General features: G+C 49.0%; 1 protein-coding gene across 1 annotated transcript; it reads right to left on the reverse strand.

The window, feature by feature from the left end:
• Nucleotides 1-1,447: 1,447 nt before the first annotated feature.
• Nucleotides 1,448-14,268, reverse strand: LOC118587233 (zinc finger and BTB domain-containing protein 16). Its single transcript, XM_036193020.1, has 3 exons — nt 14,095-14,268; nt 9,130-9,297; nt 1,448-6,823 (listed from the first exon to the last, which is right to left on the reverse strand). The coding sequence occupies exons 1-3, from the start codon at nt 14,255-14,257 to the stop codon at nt 6,594-6,596; spliced, it is 561 nt and encodes a 186-aa protein (XP_036048913.1). The 5' UTR covers nt 14,258-14,268; the 3' UTR covers nt 1,448-6,593.
• Nucleotides 14,269-16,011: the final 1,743 nt, after the last annotated feature.

Below are 16,011 nucleotides of genomic sequence, written 5' to 3' on the forward strand. Positions count from 1 at the left end.
TGCAGGGACATGGGCTGGTGACTCGAAGTCAGCTGTGGGCCTGGTGGACACTCAGCATTGTTAACACTGCAGTGACCCATGGTGGTGGCCATGATCTGAGTCTCATCTGGGTCTGAGTGGGAAGGCTGCAAGTCCTGGTGTATGCATCCAGGACTTGAGCAGACCTGGGTGTCGGGCTGAAGATGAGCTGGATGATGCTGCCACCTGCAGCAGAGGAAGGGAACGGAACCCCAGGCTTTGCACATGTCAGGCAGGCACCATACCACGGAGTAAAAGCTCCAGCTTTGCAACAGGTCCTGGCTGCCACGGAACAGAACTGAGGACCTTCAGCCGGGGTGGGGTGGAGGAGAAGCTTTGGGCTGAGGCAACTCTGAAGTACACTTAACTTCGAGGAAGAAAGGAGATCCTTCCTCTGGAGCCTGGAAAAGCAACCTGCTTTGGTATCTGATCTGGATGTGAGGTTTGATCACCAAGTACCAGTTCATGATCCGAAGCAGTCACCACATACTTTGAAACTCCATGTGTGCTGCTTCCTGAATTCCCAGTGCTTCTTGAACCCCACCCCACCAAAAAGCAAGGCAGTTGGGCTGGTAAGAGAGCTCAGTGGGTAAAGACACTTGCTGCCAAGCTTGATGACCAGAGTTCAAGTCCCGGAACTCACTTGGTAAACAGAAAATTGACTCCCAAAAGTTGCCTTCAGGGATGGACAAATGGCTAAATGATTAAGGGCACTTGTTGCTCTTGCTGAGGACCCAAGTTGGCTCCCAACCATTTCTAACCCTGGATTCAGGGGTTCTGAGGCCCCCTTCTCACCTCAGAGGGTGCCAGGCATATGTATGGTGCACACACAGACAAAACACTCATACATAAAATAAAGTAATTCTTCAACCGTTTTAGATTGTCTTCTGACCTCTACACATGTGCTTGGCATGTGTGCATACAGACTCACAATAAATAAAATATAACAAAAAAATTTTAAGGCAAGAATGGGGGCAAGATGGCACAGTGGGTAGAGGCACTTGCTGCCAGGCCTGATGGCCTGTGTTAGAACCCTGGGTATGTGATTTATAAATGTAGCATTAAAGTGTCATGAAAAAAAGGCTGGGGGTGGGGTTGCTGAGATGGCTGAGTGGTAAAGGAACTTGCCTCCCAAAGATTTGAGTGTGATCCCCAGGTCCTATATGGTGGAAGGAGAGAACTGACTTCTAGAAGTTGTGCTCTGACCTCCGTATGTGCACCATGGCATGGCACCCTATGTCCCTGTGTGTACTCATGTCCACATGCATGCACAGACACACTAAATCATAGCAATGCAAAAGACATCAAGTCTTAATGTTAACACATAGCTTTCTGTTCCTCTCCAGGCAGAAATCCCCATCCCTCCAGTGAGTTCCCACCCAAGAAAGAAAAGGGGGGGGGGCACATTTTTAAAAAGAACACTTGGAGCCAGAGACAACTGAATTAACTTTATTCTCTTCTAACTGCAGATTCAAGGTATACAACTGAACATCGCTATTTTTCTTATGAGACTTATAAATAAAAATACAAAAAATGTTCACTACAAAAAAATCTACTGTTAGTAGGATGTAAAAAATATTCTCTTTGCTATAGAAGGCACAAACTTCACTTCGTGACACATGGGGAAACCTGCAGCAGTAAATTCATTTTTTTCCTTATTTTTTTTTCTTTTTAATCTTGTCAGAAACACTGAAGTTACGAAGAAACGCATCCATCTACACGAAACGAAGGCAGGTGTGGATAAGCGGCAATCAGGAGCGCGCGCACTTCGAGGGGACAGAAAGAACTGGCGATCTGGATTGGAGGACAGTGAGGCAAGCCGGGGAGGGGCGGGGGGGGGGGACACCCAAGGGAGGAAGAGTGTGAGTGAGGGGAGGGGGGGGAGAAGGAGAAAGAGACAAGGGCGGGGAGGTTGATTTGTACAACAACAACAAAAAGAACCGATACAATTGAAGAAACCAAATTGGGCAACCTCCGAGAATTAGGCTACGAGGAGGTGCTGAGGTAGACATTAACTAGAACATCGATGAATTAAAAAACACTGTTCTGTGATACAAAGCAATCAGACTGGCACTTGTGCTCGGACAACATCAGACAAGCCAAAACAAAACAAAACAAAAGAAAAAAATGTAACACCCCAACCGAAAGGCTTAGTTTTGCTTGGTCCAGCAGGGCCATGGGGCCTCAGTGCTTTAACTTACATACATATATATATATATATATATCTTTATCTTTATATATAGGGCAATGGCATGGTGCATCATGACGGTTCTTCACCTTACAAGGATTCATGCATAACACTATGTGAACAAATACTATGATACACGTGGGGAGGTGGGACCCTGTCTGCAAAGTGGGCCACCCAGGAGCCGAGGACTCAGAGCTGCTGGCAGGCAGGCTTGCGGGGGCTTTTCCTCCTTTCTCCTCACCCTTTCCTCTGATCTCGTCTATTCTGTTTGACCTGCACTCTTCCTTTGGACATCTCTCCCCCACTTCATTAGTTTTGCTGTTAGTCCTGCTAGAGGCATCTCCAGTAAGTGCAGCCACAGGAACGAAGCCGGAAGTTCCAGGAGACAAGGAGACCACCAGTTGGAAGGTGTGGGGAGGGGGCAAACAAGCAGAAGGAAAAATAAACCAACAGAACCCCAGCTCTTTGTGCATCTGTCTCACACATCAGTGTCCCCACTGTCCACCCTAGTCTGGCTTGCCAGGGGATTGGCCAAAAGTCTACCCACTCTACTCCCCCTACCCATGGCCCAAAACCAAAAGTGCTTCCTGCTGGCTCTCCTCCAAGGAGGGACCCTGGCCCTCTCATCTGGGTCGCACCCATCACATCTGGAAGCGTACCATACACTTGTCAAATTTGCAGCAGGTTTTTTTTTTTTTCTCAACATGAAAAATTGTTCAGGCACAGAGATTTAAATTAAGCCCGTTTGGCATCCCTGGATTGTACTGAATCACTGGGTTCCCCCAGCCTTCCGACCCACCCTTGTACCCCAGATCTGCCTTCCTCTTCTTCATGTAAAGCAGCCAAGCAGCAAAGACATTTTTCTATTTTATATCTCTCTTGCTATATCTCTTTCTATATATATATATATCTATATATATATTGTCTATCCCATATACACATAGGATTTTAATGCTTTAAATGACCAAAGGAGTGAGGGGAAAGGGGCACCAAGGGAAGGGTCAATGTCACCCAAAATATTAAGGGGTTCATTCGTAGAAGCTGGGCAAGGGGAGGGACCAGTAAGCAGCTTGGATTTGTGAGGTGGGAGAAGGTCACAGAGCCGGATAAGGCAGCAGCAAGTCGGGGTTCTGTAAGAATACAGCCAAAGGCAGAGGAGTGGCAAACCAGAAGTCTCTAAGAGGAGTGGAATAAATACAGTTCAGGCTTCCCTGGATAGGAAAGCGCCTCCACCCTTCTAACCGCCCCAACTCCAGGTGCTCCAGAAGGTTTCTCAACAGCCCCCTACCTGCCTGGTGGCCATCAAGCCCAGCTGAAAAGGCTCTGGCAATTTTAAAACCGTTTCCTCTTTGTGATTGGGGGAGAGGCATGTTGGGGTCTGGCTGCAAGGAAAACAAGGAAAGTGTCCCTTCAAAGTTATCCCTGCCTCCGCTAGGATCCCCAGAATCCTCAGGGACAGACAGGGCAGATAGGTGCTGAGTGAGTACCATTCAACACTGAGACAGCAGCACAGACAACACAGCATGGCTTCATCTCCAGCCACACACACACACACACACACACACACACACACCACAACACAAGCACATACACACGTACACAGACGCACATACGTACAAAGGGATATTTTGCTGTTGATGGCGGTGAACTTTTTTTTTTTTTTTTTTTTTTTACTTTTTCTCTTTTTAAATCTTTTTTCCCCTTATTCACATTACAAAAGGACAGCGCAAGGTCCTGCACAACTGAAGGAGCTAACAAACACTACAAAAATATTACAATTTGCAAAGATCTGCTCAGCTCTCTCAAACTTTTATGATTGGGCGGGGCAGGGAGGGGGGGTGGAGACTGAGTGGGAAGGGCCAGGAAGCTAGGGACCAGCCAGTTCTATGGAATAGTTGGGATATTTTTCCCTTCACCATCAATTTTGAATGACATCTTACTGCTAAAAAATACTGTTTTCTGGGATTTGCAGAGCCCCTGAAGGTGAGCAGTGTTCTCTCTTTACCTCCCTGGACTGAGGAGGAAGCCACGGTGCATACTGATCTTTAAAGACAGCTCTTCCCTAAAAAGATTCTCTTTTCACATTATAAACACGACAACTGTTCTGGTCACATGTTTCAAGTTTAACCTTTTTACCTTCCCAATGCACTAAGTCACCACTAACTATAGTTCCAAAATAGCGCCCTCTGTACTTGACCATCCCTAGTTCACTAAGCTGGAGAGGCGAGCGCCTCCAACCCACACCCTCCCAACACACAATGTTTAAGGCCTTCAGAAATGGTGGATAAGATTGAAGGGGAAGGTGGGGTGGGGGTTGGGGGCCTGGCTGAGGGACAGGAGAGTGGTTACAGCAGCACTCATCCCTCGGATTTTCCGTTATTCCTCACAGTCCTTCGCCCCTGCCAACGGCTCCCCTAAACCACTTTTTAACACCTAAGCTCAAAACACAGCCATGACTCTCTCAGAGAAAGAGGAGGAGGAGGAAGAAAACAATTAGCTTATACAGAAAGCAGGAAATGACAGGGAGGGGTCATCCCAAAGCAAAAGGGATTATTGCAAATGTGCTTTCCAAAATTCAGGGTGGGGAGACTGGAGGGTGGGAGGAGGCAGAACTGCCCAAGGAACGAAAAGACTGGACAAACGGAAGAGGTAGCTTTTAGAAAAACAATGCCCCACCCAGCATAACAAAACCAGGCCGATGTCCACTCCTCACATGCATACCAGCCATGAAAATATGCCCATTTTGGCAGTGATAACAGCACAGGAGAGGGCCATGTGGTTGTATAGATCTTAATAACAGCCCTCCCTCCTCAAGTCTCAACAGCCCAGATAATTCTAGGAGCAGTTGGACTTTTCTCTAAAGTGTTTCAGGCTCAGCTAAAGCTGGGCACTGCTGGTCTGAGCCCTGGATGGTGCTGTGCCTGTGACTCTATTGGAGCAGTGAGAAGAACACACCCAACTGTCATTCTCTCCATTCCCACCACCTTCTCAGCCCTCCTGGCCTTCTATTCAGAGTCTGAGTGGTCCACTTTTTCTGACAGCTTCCAGCCAGAGAAGGGGAGGGCCCCTACCAAGTCAGATTCAAAGCCAACTATTAACTTATGCTACAACAGAAAAGTACACCCTCCCCGTTCCTCCAATAACCCCCCTAACCAAAGGGATAAAAAAAAAAGAGGGGTTTGAAAAGCTCATGAGGTCACAAAAAATGAAAACTGAGGTAATTCAAGTACAATGTGCTAAAAGCAAAAGTAACAAGAGGCCATCAGCTCCTTCTCCCTGATCCCTGGGGGCTGAGGGGACCTGAGCCAGAATTGTGCTGATCTCCGGATGTGGGGTAAAGGATCCTCAGTGTGATAGCAACTTCCTCCATGGCTAGTCCTCCCACCGTGCTCAGGCAGGACATCCATTCCCACCTGCGGGTCAAGTTCACCTGCAGGAGGGCATCCACTTCTTCTTTTGGACAACAGGACCTTTCAATAGGAAGATGGCATTCCTGCCCGCAAGGGGCTGAAGTGGGGTTGCAGCGATGTGTGCTTGTCTGGATGGCGGGATGGAATATATTTAGTCGGGTTTTGTTTTGTTTTGTTTCCTTTTTGCAAGCAGAAAGCAGACCAGCGGGAATCTTGCTCATGAGGGGGTTTGGCTAGGGTACAGTGTGGATTTATTTTGTTCCGTGTTGTCTGAAAGCCGAGGGAGGGAAGGAAGGGGCTTTAGAATCTGACACAGTCTCCCCAGCAGGGACCTAAGGAAGACAGAGTCCAGATCCACACAGGGTGTGAGCCCCTTGTGACCAGAGGACAGCCATCAAGCAGGTTCCAGGAGCTGCTCTTGGAGACCATGAGGGCACCAGGTATGGCTGGGCAGAGCAGAGAGCCTTTCCCTTCCCAGTCTGCCCCCAGGTATGCCAGAACTGCCATTCTGAGCATCAGCCAGAGACACCACCCCTCCCTGCCTCCAGCTGCCCTCTCTGCTCCCCTCCCACTCTCTTCAGGAGAGGAGAAGGGAGGAGAGAGGGCAGAGGCAGTGGCTGTGACCAGAGGACCTCACACTTGCTTCCTGGTTTCCATTTCTGGACACAAGAGGAAGGTCTAAGTTGTGAGGAGGAGACAAATATGCCACTGTGTGGATGAGCAAAACCACCCCACCCACCCAAGAGAACCAAGGAGGGCAGAGACCCGAGGGAAAGGGCATCGGTATGACAACCCATCACCCGGAACCCCAGAAGGAATCCAATGCCAAGTAACTACCAAGTTTTCTTCTCTCTCTCTTTCTTTTCTATTTCCCTTTTCTTTTCTCTGCAGTCTTTCCACTTTATCTCGCTCTAGCTCATCTTTGCGGGCTCCCACCGCTATTCTACCGTGTGTGTGTGTGGGGGGGGGTCCCCCCTTCAAACATAACACAGGTAGAGGTACGTCTTCTCTATCCTCCAGTCGGGTGGGATCTCCTCCGGCTTGTGGCCCTTCATGTGCTTCTGCATGGAGGAGAGGCTGGGGCAGTACTCCGTGCAGATGGTGCACTGGTAGGGAGAGGCGCCGTTGTGCGTCCTCAGGTGCTTGATCATGGCCGAGTAGTCTCTCGAACGCTGGTGGCAGAGCTTGCACTCAAAGGGCTTCTCACCTGTGGAGGAGGTAAGACAGGGCAGGGGAAGGTGAGGACCAGAAGGGCCGTCTGTCATCCTTAGGCTTGTTGGCCAAAGTCTACCCTTCTTGCCTTGCAGTCTGCACCACAACTGCCCGACACCAAACACCAGGGCTGGACCATCCAAGGCGGCAGCCACTGAGCACACAGGGCTATTGGTATGGTTACAGGGGCACTCACTTCTTTTTCGTTTCGTGGCTATTGTAAGTAAACTAATGTGGCTAGTAACTAGTATCTAGTCACTGCCTATGGAGCTCTGGCCCCTTGTCATACTATCTTCTGGCAGGGAGCTTCCCTTCTAATTAAGGAAATGTGTAGTGTGAAAAGAAGTAGCAGGTCTCTGAAGTCCTTCAGGCTGCCTTCCCCCTTCCCCCCTAGACAGGGTTTCTCTGTGTAGTTTTGGTGCCTGTCCTGGATCTCGCTCTGTAGACCAGGCTGGCCTCGAACTCACAGAGATCCTCCTGGCTCTGCCTCCTAAGTGTTAGGATTAAAGGCGTGTGCCACCGCTGCCAGGCCAGGATGCTTCTTCATAGCAAAGCTCATCCACAGGAAATAGGAGAATGAGCAGAGTCCTTTTAGAGCTACCGATGGTAAGGAGGGGTGTGGGAAATCCAAAGAGCCTACTCTTTCAAACACATCACATCTGGGGCCATCTACCCACTGACGTTCTAAGGACTTCCCCTGGACTTAAGCTCCCATTCTAGGGCTGGTGGGGAGGGGCAGTACAGAGAACCTAGGAGTGTACAATAACACCCTAGTCTGCTATCCAGATCTCTCTTCCTCTAGAGTCCCCTGGAGCTGAGCAGAGATGCAAGGGAACCTTGTTTCAATACAGTAATTAACTGGTCAGCCATCTCACTATCGATACTCCTCCGTGCTGAGGCCCCGGCAAATAATGAAGTAATGAACAGCCAAAGTGATCTAACTATCGACCAGCTATTTACAATAGTCACTGCCAATGCATTTAATGATCTGCCCACTAGGTCACATCCCACAACAAGGGATTGAGGAAACCCCGGGACTCTGGGATATCCTCTGGGTTATTCATATTGTCAGCAATGAACACCCCATCCCATCCTGTGGCTTTAAGCCAGAGGCAAAAATACCAGCTCAGGTGAGAAGATAGTTCTGAGAACTGTTCTGCCTTCTACTCCTGCTGGCTGTCCACCCCTTCCCGGGCTATTCCCTCCCTTAAGCCAGCTGAGGTGACCATTCCCCTCTCTGGACTGGGTGCTGTCCCCACTGATCAGAAAGGGCATCTTCCTATGCTCAGGTTCACCCTCAGCCTGATAGGAAATGCTACCCACCCCCAGCTGGCCGACTGCAGGGGGTGGGTATTTAACAGCCAGTTCTCCAAAGACACATAGCTCCATTGCTATGCGGTCAATACTCCCACTGGGGCCCATTTTAAGCAACCAAGGTGATGTCATTGAACTTGCAATGGGGAAGAAATAGGCTTTCCAGTTAAGTAGAGGCCAGCTCTAGGGCTCTACTGCTTCCAACTCTAAACCCTGTCTGTCTGTCTGTCCTGAGCCCCCAGTGAAAACAGAGACTCACATTTCTTCTATGTAGAAAGGAATGTGGAAGCACTCTGACATGATGGAACGTTCTCCTATTAAATACACTGACTCCTTTCCTTTCAGAACAGACCAGAACCAATGTCAGAGTTTCCTGACCCTTATCATAACGTCATGCCCTCTGATTCTGCCTCCAATCATGAATGGAGCAAAATGAAACCACTCAAACGTCACTTTTTGCTAATCTGGCCAACTTAACCTTAATTTAGGATTTGGAACAAGCATCATATTGCCTGGTACTCCTGGACTATTTTTCAGTGTGATTGCTGCAGGGGACTGACTAGGCCCATGAGGCACGTGCTACAATTGATTACTATTATCTGTCACACCTGTTTAGTAATGCCAGCCTTGGCCTTGAGAGGAGGGTCATGGTACTCAGACCATGATATTCTTTCTTTCTTTCTTTTTTTTTTTTTTTTTTAAGGATGTGTGTGTGTGTGTGTGTGTGTGTGTGTGTGTGTGTGTGTGTGCCTGAGTGCCCTCTGAGGCCAGAAGAGGGTGCTGGGAACCAAACTCTGGTCCTCTGGAAGAACAGGAAGCACTCTTACACCATCAAGTCATCTCTCCAGTCTCCATAATATCCCTTTTCTCTCTGGTTGAACCTTGACCCATGCTACTTGGGCTTCTTCTCTGGAGAACCACTAGCTAGCTCCCAGTCACCACCCAGATCCCAGAGCCAGCCTGGGGCCCATCCCTGGCCCTCAGTACCTGTGTGAACCCTGTAGTGCGTTTCCAGCTGGTGCTTGAGGCTGAACTTCTTGCCACAGCCATTGCACTCATAGGGTTTCTCACCGGTGTGGATGCGCTTGTGGCTCTTGAGTGTGCTCTCATCTCGGAAGCAGCTGCCACAGAACTCACACTCATAGGGGTGATCACCTGTAAGGACAATGGGCTGAATCAGACCCTGGCCTCCTCCTGCCTCTGTTTCAAGGACAGCAGGTGCATTCGCTGTCCTGAGATTGACGATGTTCACCACCTTCAAAGGTGACCTGTCTGGTCCCCACAGCATGAACAGCGGATCCTGTGTTCACATTCAGATTTTACTGTGGCCCCAAAGCTGTTCATGGGATAACAGCCAGCGCCAGGAAAAGAAAGGCTGCTTGGCTCAGTGTAGAGCAGCAACCCTCAGAAAGCAAGGTCCTGGGAGGGCGGAATCGAGTTGGGCTTTGAGACCTTGTCTCACACTACCTCTCCTCCCTTCCCTCTGGTTCAGGGCCAAGGGCCACTCCAGCCTAGCTTCCCCACCCTCAGAAATATCCCTCCAACTTGGAGAACTTCTCTTTGCTCCCCAAATGTCATCTGCCCTTTCTCCCACTCCACCAGTTAACTGTCACTTCCTCTGCTTCATTCTTATTTCTTCCTGATGAACCCCTAGACACCCTTCAAAGCCCAGCCCCTCCATCACCTCCCTTTGGTGCTTTACTTTAGTTCCCAGGCAGACGAGGCTACATTTCCTTTTCTGTCCCCACAGAGAAGAATATTGAACACTTTTGGTCTTTTATTCACAGAAATACAATTTTAAAAGAATTCTTTCCCATTTAAATGGTCTCTATTTGCTGTATTCTTACTGCTATGCTGAGAACTTCACTGAGATCATGTCACATGGCCATGGACACTATCTGATGAAAGATAGGCTTATCTTAAATTGGGGGAGAGGGGGAATTGCTTAGAGATACTTAACCACGGTCCCAAGGTCACCTAGCTTAAAGTAGCTAGGTTGAGACTTCGGCTCTGGTCTGGTCCCAGGGTCTGGACACTGGTCACTTACCACATGGCTCAATGACACATTGTATTGTACTAACTAACAGGGCCACCAAGAAGCTTTTCCCATCCTTACGTCCTCAGTGCTTGCCCAGGAATGACTCAGAACCAACTCTTGGAGAACAGCCCTTCCTCAGTCTAGAATCATGTCCATTAGCTTACCATTCTCTCCCTGGGACACTCCACCCTTCAATCCCTGTGGACTGAGGGGGTAGGGAGTGGGGTTAACCACCTTGCATTTTTGAAACTGAGGTGTCAAGCTTGGGGGATGAAAGGTGAGGACTTGAGCTACTTATTTATTACCGGAGTGAAGGCACAGACAATAAAGATAGATTGATCACCCCAGACTTTGTTCATGAATATTTAAATATCGCTGATTCGTCATGTCACTGTAATTACAATTTCTCTGGGCTGCATCTCCAACAAGCACAGTTTATGGTAAAGAATGGCCCACTGTATTTCACTTGTTCCTCTGCAGATGTGCGAGGCTGCCAACCGTATAATGTCCTCTGCATTTCATACATTCTCTTCAGCTGCTGAAGGCTTAAGTCATCCACAATGACCTACGTTTTTTCATTATCCCCATGTCAAACTGTGCCCGTGCCTGGGCATAAATTGTCCTTCTCCTTATAGACTCGCATGCCTGTGCTTTCACTTCCTCTTTAAAATGATATTTTACTCTCTCTGCCTTCTCCCCTCTGTGGGCCGATAGCCAAACATCCTTCTTCCTGAAGGCAGGCCCTGCACCCACATAAATTCCCACCTCCTCTGATATCTCAGGACAATTTCTGAGACTGTGGGAGGAGTGCTTGTTGCGGTCTGTTCACTGGCTGACTCTCTTACAGGATGAAAGATGTACAAACAACATTGAGGGCATAGGGGGTGGGTGGGCTCCATCAAAGAAGCACAGAGAACCATCACTCTACCCAGTCCTTACCATCTAAGGGTCCTGACCCAGGGGCCTGGCTGGCCAGTGATCTGGAGATGGACTGAGTCCTGGAGTTCTGGACTGGGAAAACCAACCTCTGTCTCTCACTAACTAGACCCAAACCAAGGACCCGTTCCCAGTCCCAAAGCCAAGAAGCTGGCCCTCGCTGACATAGGTACTAATTGGCTGTGGGTCTACCAGAGTGGGGGGGCAGCCTATGTATGAGACTCCCTCCCTGCTCCTCTCTCTCTGTCTGCACACGTGGCCCTGTCTGGCCTGACATCCAGCTCCCCCTCCTTCCTGAACCGGCAACGATTACAACTTTAATCAAAGATTCAGTATCCTCATTAAGATATAAATAAATAAATAAAGCAAGGGCCACATGAGACTTCAGCCGAAGCTGGTAATTAAAACGTACATCGGCAGTCACCCAGCCTCCCCTCCCCCCAGGACGAGGGGGCGGCTGTGAGGGAGGGCTGGCCGCCTGTGTGTGCCTCTTGCTTCCAGAGGGGGGCCCTAAGAGTTTAACAAACAGCAGAGGGGTTTGTTTGATCAGATTTTTATGAATTTAATTACGAAGTGGATCACATGTTAAATGAGTTTAAATAGGAACTCTCTCGAGTCTGCCCAGGGAAAGAACAAAAAGCTTTCAGAGAATGAAAGGGGAAAAAAAAAAATGACAAGTCACCAAGACACATGCCCACCCTCACCCCACCCAGGTTTTACAACTCAGTGGCCACCGGACCTGCAACCCTCACCCCGAGAGCTAATTGTGTCGGGATGGTCATAATGTACATAAAACTGGAGACAGAAGTCAAAATCCAATTTGTGGTATGTTGATTAACTCTGTAGACGCGTTAATGAGCTTGACATTAAGTGCAGGACAAACGAGACTAATTAGAGCCCCTCTGGCCTGCCTGAGGCACCTGTGACCCTCCTTCTTCCCCAGTTTGTCATTACCTAGTGGCTTTTTTAGCTCTGGCCAAACCCAGTGTCATCCTCCCCAGCCCAGCTCCAGTCCCTGGACTCCTTGAGTCCCTTCCCCTTGGCCCCTCCCTTCCGTGCAGCTGAGAGTTTATTATATGACGAGCCCTGTGAATCAAGGATCCATCAATGCCAAGAGCACGGCTGGACTAACGTACCAAACACAGCTGCTGATGCTAACCACCGGCCCCAGCAGCAAATGGACCAAGAACAACAGAATATTAATGAGGCATTGTGTCAGGGGGTGTGCAGAGCCTGTGCTGGGCTGGTGTGAAAATCAATGGGTGCTTGAATGTATGTGCACAAGGGGCACACATGTCTGTGTTTCTAGAATAAGCAAGGGTCTCTCCCAAACTCTGTCGTCACTCAGGATCTGAAGCACAGCTGCCACAGGGTGGATACAGCAGGGCTGCCGTGGGCTAACTGAACTCAGAGAAGGCGGCATGGGCAAAGTAAGTTGCATCCTGGGTAGACTCGGGAGGGCCTGTATCATTGTGTCACGTGAAGTCAAGTGACTTGACCCAGTGGCACACCTGGCAGTGGCTAAAGGATGCTAGCCATCTTCCCTCAGATAGAACTTAGTGACCTGTTGAGGGAGACATTGATGGGATGGTGTACATCTTACAGGGACATAGTAGAGGAAGTGGTTGAGCACACACCCCTTTCTCTTTGGTTCCTTTTGCTGAACCTTAGCCGCTAAGACCGTCTCCTTTCTACTGAGCAGCCTTAGGCAGTCCTAAGCATCTGGTGAGCCATTCACATTTGGTAATGATATGGCATTGTGCTCCTCTGACTAGGATGCTATCCAGAACCTAGAGCCAAGGCAGGCTCTGCTGTGAGAATGCCTGCAAATGATAGGACAGTCCAGCTCAGTCCCTGAGAGTAAAACGAGCCTTCTAAGGACCAGTCACATCCTCCATCCCTGAGTTAGGAAAAGGCTCTTAAGAATGAGAAATTCTTCTAGCCCTCTGTGAAGCATGCTGAGCATTTATGGTCTCTCTAGCAGGCCTGTGTATGTACTCTGCTACATTCTTACATAGAGACTTAATCCCAGCCCCGCCCCCCCAAAAAGATCAGAAACATACACACACAGAGACATACAATTCAGAAATTGGCATTCTTTCACCCAGGAACAGTAAGAGATGATCTCATTTTGCTTTAGGGCAAAGAAAGGAATTAAGTAATCTATTCCTCTGCTAGGAAAAGAGGAAGGGCTCCTTCAAGGCCCTCTGACACTGGGTGTCCTATCCCCTAACACTAGAGGGTAGTGGCAGGGATACGCTAGGACTGGGCAACTAGCCCTGCCTCCCTGACTCACACATACCCTGTCTTTCACCCCATCGTGTGAACTGGCAGAGTAGGGCTATCTCATGGCTTGTTGTTCAAATACTCTCATTGTCTTCCCTAGACAACATTAAGCCCAAAGTGGAGGCCTCCTGTCTCTGTTATGAAGGCAGGATGAGTTCTTCAATGTGCCCTCTGGATCCTCAGCTGACTTCAGTGCTATTCTTAGGTGGACTGGGGGAGTGGTGGGATTGTAATAAAGTTAGGCCAGTTAGTCTCAAAATGCACTTTGGTATCTCCTGCATCAGAATCTCTTGGGAATAGCTATTAGTGGTGTTGAGATCTAGAGCCCACCCTGGACCACTGAATCACAGTTTCTGAGAGCAGAACCCAAGAGTATGGTGTTTTTGTTTTTGTTGTTTCTTCTTTCTTTTTTAAATGACTATTTTCTGTGCTGTATGTGGAAAGACTGGGAACAGACTGTCTACAGGTGCGGGGGTGGTGACGGATTGGGAGAACTGTCAACATTTAAATGCTCTATAGGAGCCCTTCTGTGTCCAACTTCAAGAAGAGCAAGGTTGAAAATGCCTCAACCTGGAACACCCCTCCACCCAACACACACACACACACACACACACACACACACACACACACACACACACTCCATATATTCTTGGCTGTTAAACCCAGATATAAGGTCCCTGGGCCCAGCCTACCTGTGTGTGAGCGAAGGTGGCGTTTGAGAGCTGTGTGGCTGGGAAAGGTCCGGTTGCACTCGCTGCAGATGTAGCTGCGCACGCCTGCATGGACCTCCATGTGCTGCTGGAGCGCACTCTGGGCCTGGAAGCGCTTTCCACACAGCAGACAGAAAACAGCCATGTCCGTGCCTGTGGGGGACAGCAATAGGAGAGCCTGAGCAAGGCAGAGACCCAGATCTGAAGCTGGGGTAGGAGGTAGCATTGGGCCTAGACATCCTAACCCCCAAACTCAAGGTCCAACCCAGGGGGCAGCCCAGGCCATGCAATGCTGACTGAGCACCCTGAATGTTGTTGCTCTGGAGGAAACATGTCAACAGGTGTCCAGCCTCCAAGAAACCTAAACGTTAGGGAGAAAGACACAAAACCACATGGATGGTCCAACGCATTTCTGCAAGTGTCTTGAGTCCAGAAGAAGGTGGGTGACTTGGGGCCTGTAATCACAGGGGCTTTACAGGATCTGAGGCAGTGATAGGAAGATGGGGTGGAACCTGTGAGAACCAACAATAACCTGGATCATAAGGGCTGGCCGTTGTGACTTTCTTAGAACCACACACTTCATACAAGGAGAGGGAGGCACAGGAGACGAACTCATTCCAATCTCCATGGCGTTCACAGTAGAAGGATTCAGTCTTTCATTTCCTGAGGTTAGCTATAGACCACTTCTGTTTTCAAAGACAAGGTTTCTTTGTATAGCTCTGGCTATCCTGCAACTCACTCTATAGACCAGGCTGGCCTCAAACTCAGATCCTCCTGCCTCTGCCTCCTGAGTGCTGTGATTAAAGGTGTGTACCACCCCCGCCTGGTGAACACATTCTTATAACCACTTTCCCATTTAGGAAGTCTGGGAATCTTGAAATTCACTTCATTCCACAAATAGTATTGTGATACTTTCTACAAGGAACTCTCTTTGAGGTTCTGGGGATGTAACGATGGAAAAGCATCCTAGTAACTGTTCTAATCTCAAAACCACCCAGCACATGGTGCATCAAGAGAGCATTTGAGAGGATGGACTAGAGTCTGTGACTTCTCACCTAAAGTTAGGGTAGTAGCAGGAATAGGCTTAGGACTGGGCAACTAGCCCTACCTACTTGACCCACACATATCCTTTCACCTCATTGTGTGAGCTGGCTGAGCAGGGGATGTAATGATGGAAAAGCATCCCACTAACTGATCTCAATACCACTCAGCACACAGTGCATCAAGAGAACATTCAAGAGGATGGAACAGAGTCTGTGAACACTCAGGGATGGCAAAACCAAGTTGAGTAGGATGACCAGTCCTAACTGTGGAAGCAGGAAGAAGATGAGAAGGGAGCTAAAGAGGAGCCTGGAGCCAGCAGATCATGTGGGGTCCTGATCAGCCATGCTACAAGCTCTAGGTTTCATCATAAGATCAACGGGAAGTTGTCAAAGGATTTCAAACGATCGAGCCAGATGAGAGAGCATTGAGTTCTGTCCCTGCCACTAGGTCCAGTAATCCAGTGCCCCCACGGAACCCCACAAGGCAGATTGTTATTTTCTGTTCATTGACCCCTTCCTGATGCCACACTGGACTACAGCCTTCCAGCTGAGTCTCAGGGCATAGCTCCTCACCTGCCATTTTGGACTTCATCTCCCCAAGAACATTAGCTCCTGACACAAGCCCATCTGCCTCTCTGCCAGTGTCTGGGCAGCATTGCCTGTGTTCAGTCCCACAATGCTGTCCCTTGTGTGAGGGACACAAAGAGAAAAGGTGATCAGGTCAGTCAGTCTAGTCCAAAGTGGAGGGAGTGTCAGAGCATTTGGACTCCTGAAAGTCGTGGGCTGTTCAGTGGGACACGAGGAAGCTTCCAGGGGCAGGTGAGAGGAGAAAGGACGGAACAATAACAGCCTTGTT

This window comes from Onychomys torridus, chromosome 7 (assembly GCF_903995425.1).
Source record: "Onychomys torridus chromosome 7, mOncTor1.1, whole genome shotgun sequence".
NCBI lineage: Eukaryota > Metazoa > Chordata > Mammalia > Rodentia > Cricetidae > Onychomys > Onychomys torridus.

Coding starts and splice junctions, on each gene's coding strand:
- LOC118587233 (XM_036193020.1), bottom strand. CDS start 14,257: ATGGCTGTTTTCTGTCTGCTGTGTGGAAAGCGCTTCCAGGCCCAGAGT. Junction 9,298..14,094: donor CCACCTTCGCTCACACACAG/GTAGGCTGGGCC, acceptor TTGTCCTTACAG/GTGATCACCCCTATGAGTGT. Junction 6,824..9,129: donor GCACTACAGGGTTCACACAG/GTACTGAGGGCC, acceptor CCTCCTCCACAG/GTGAGAAGCCCTTTGAGTGC.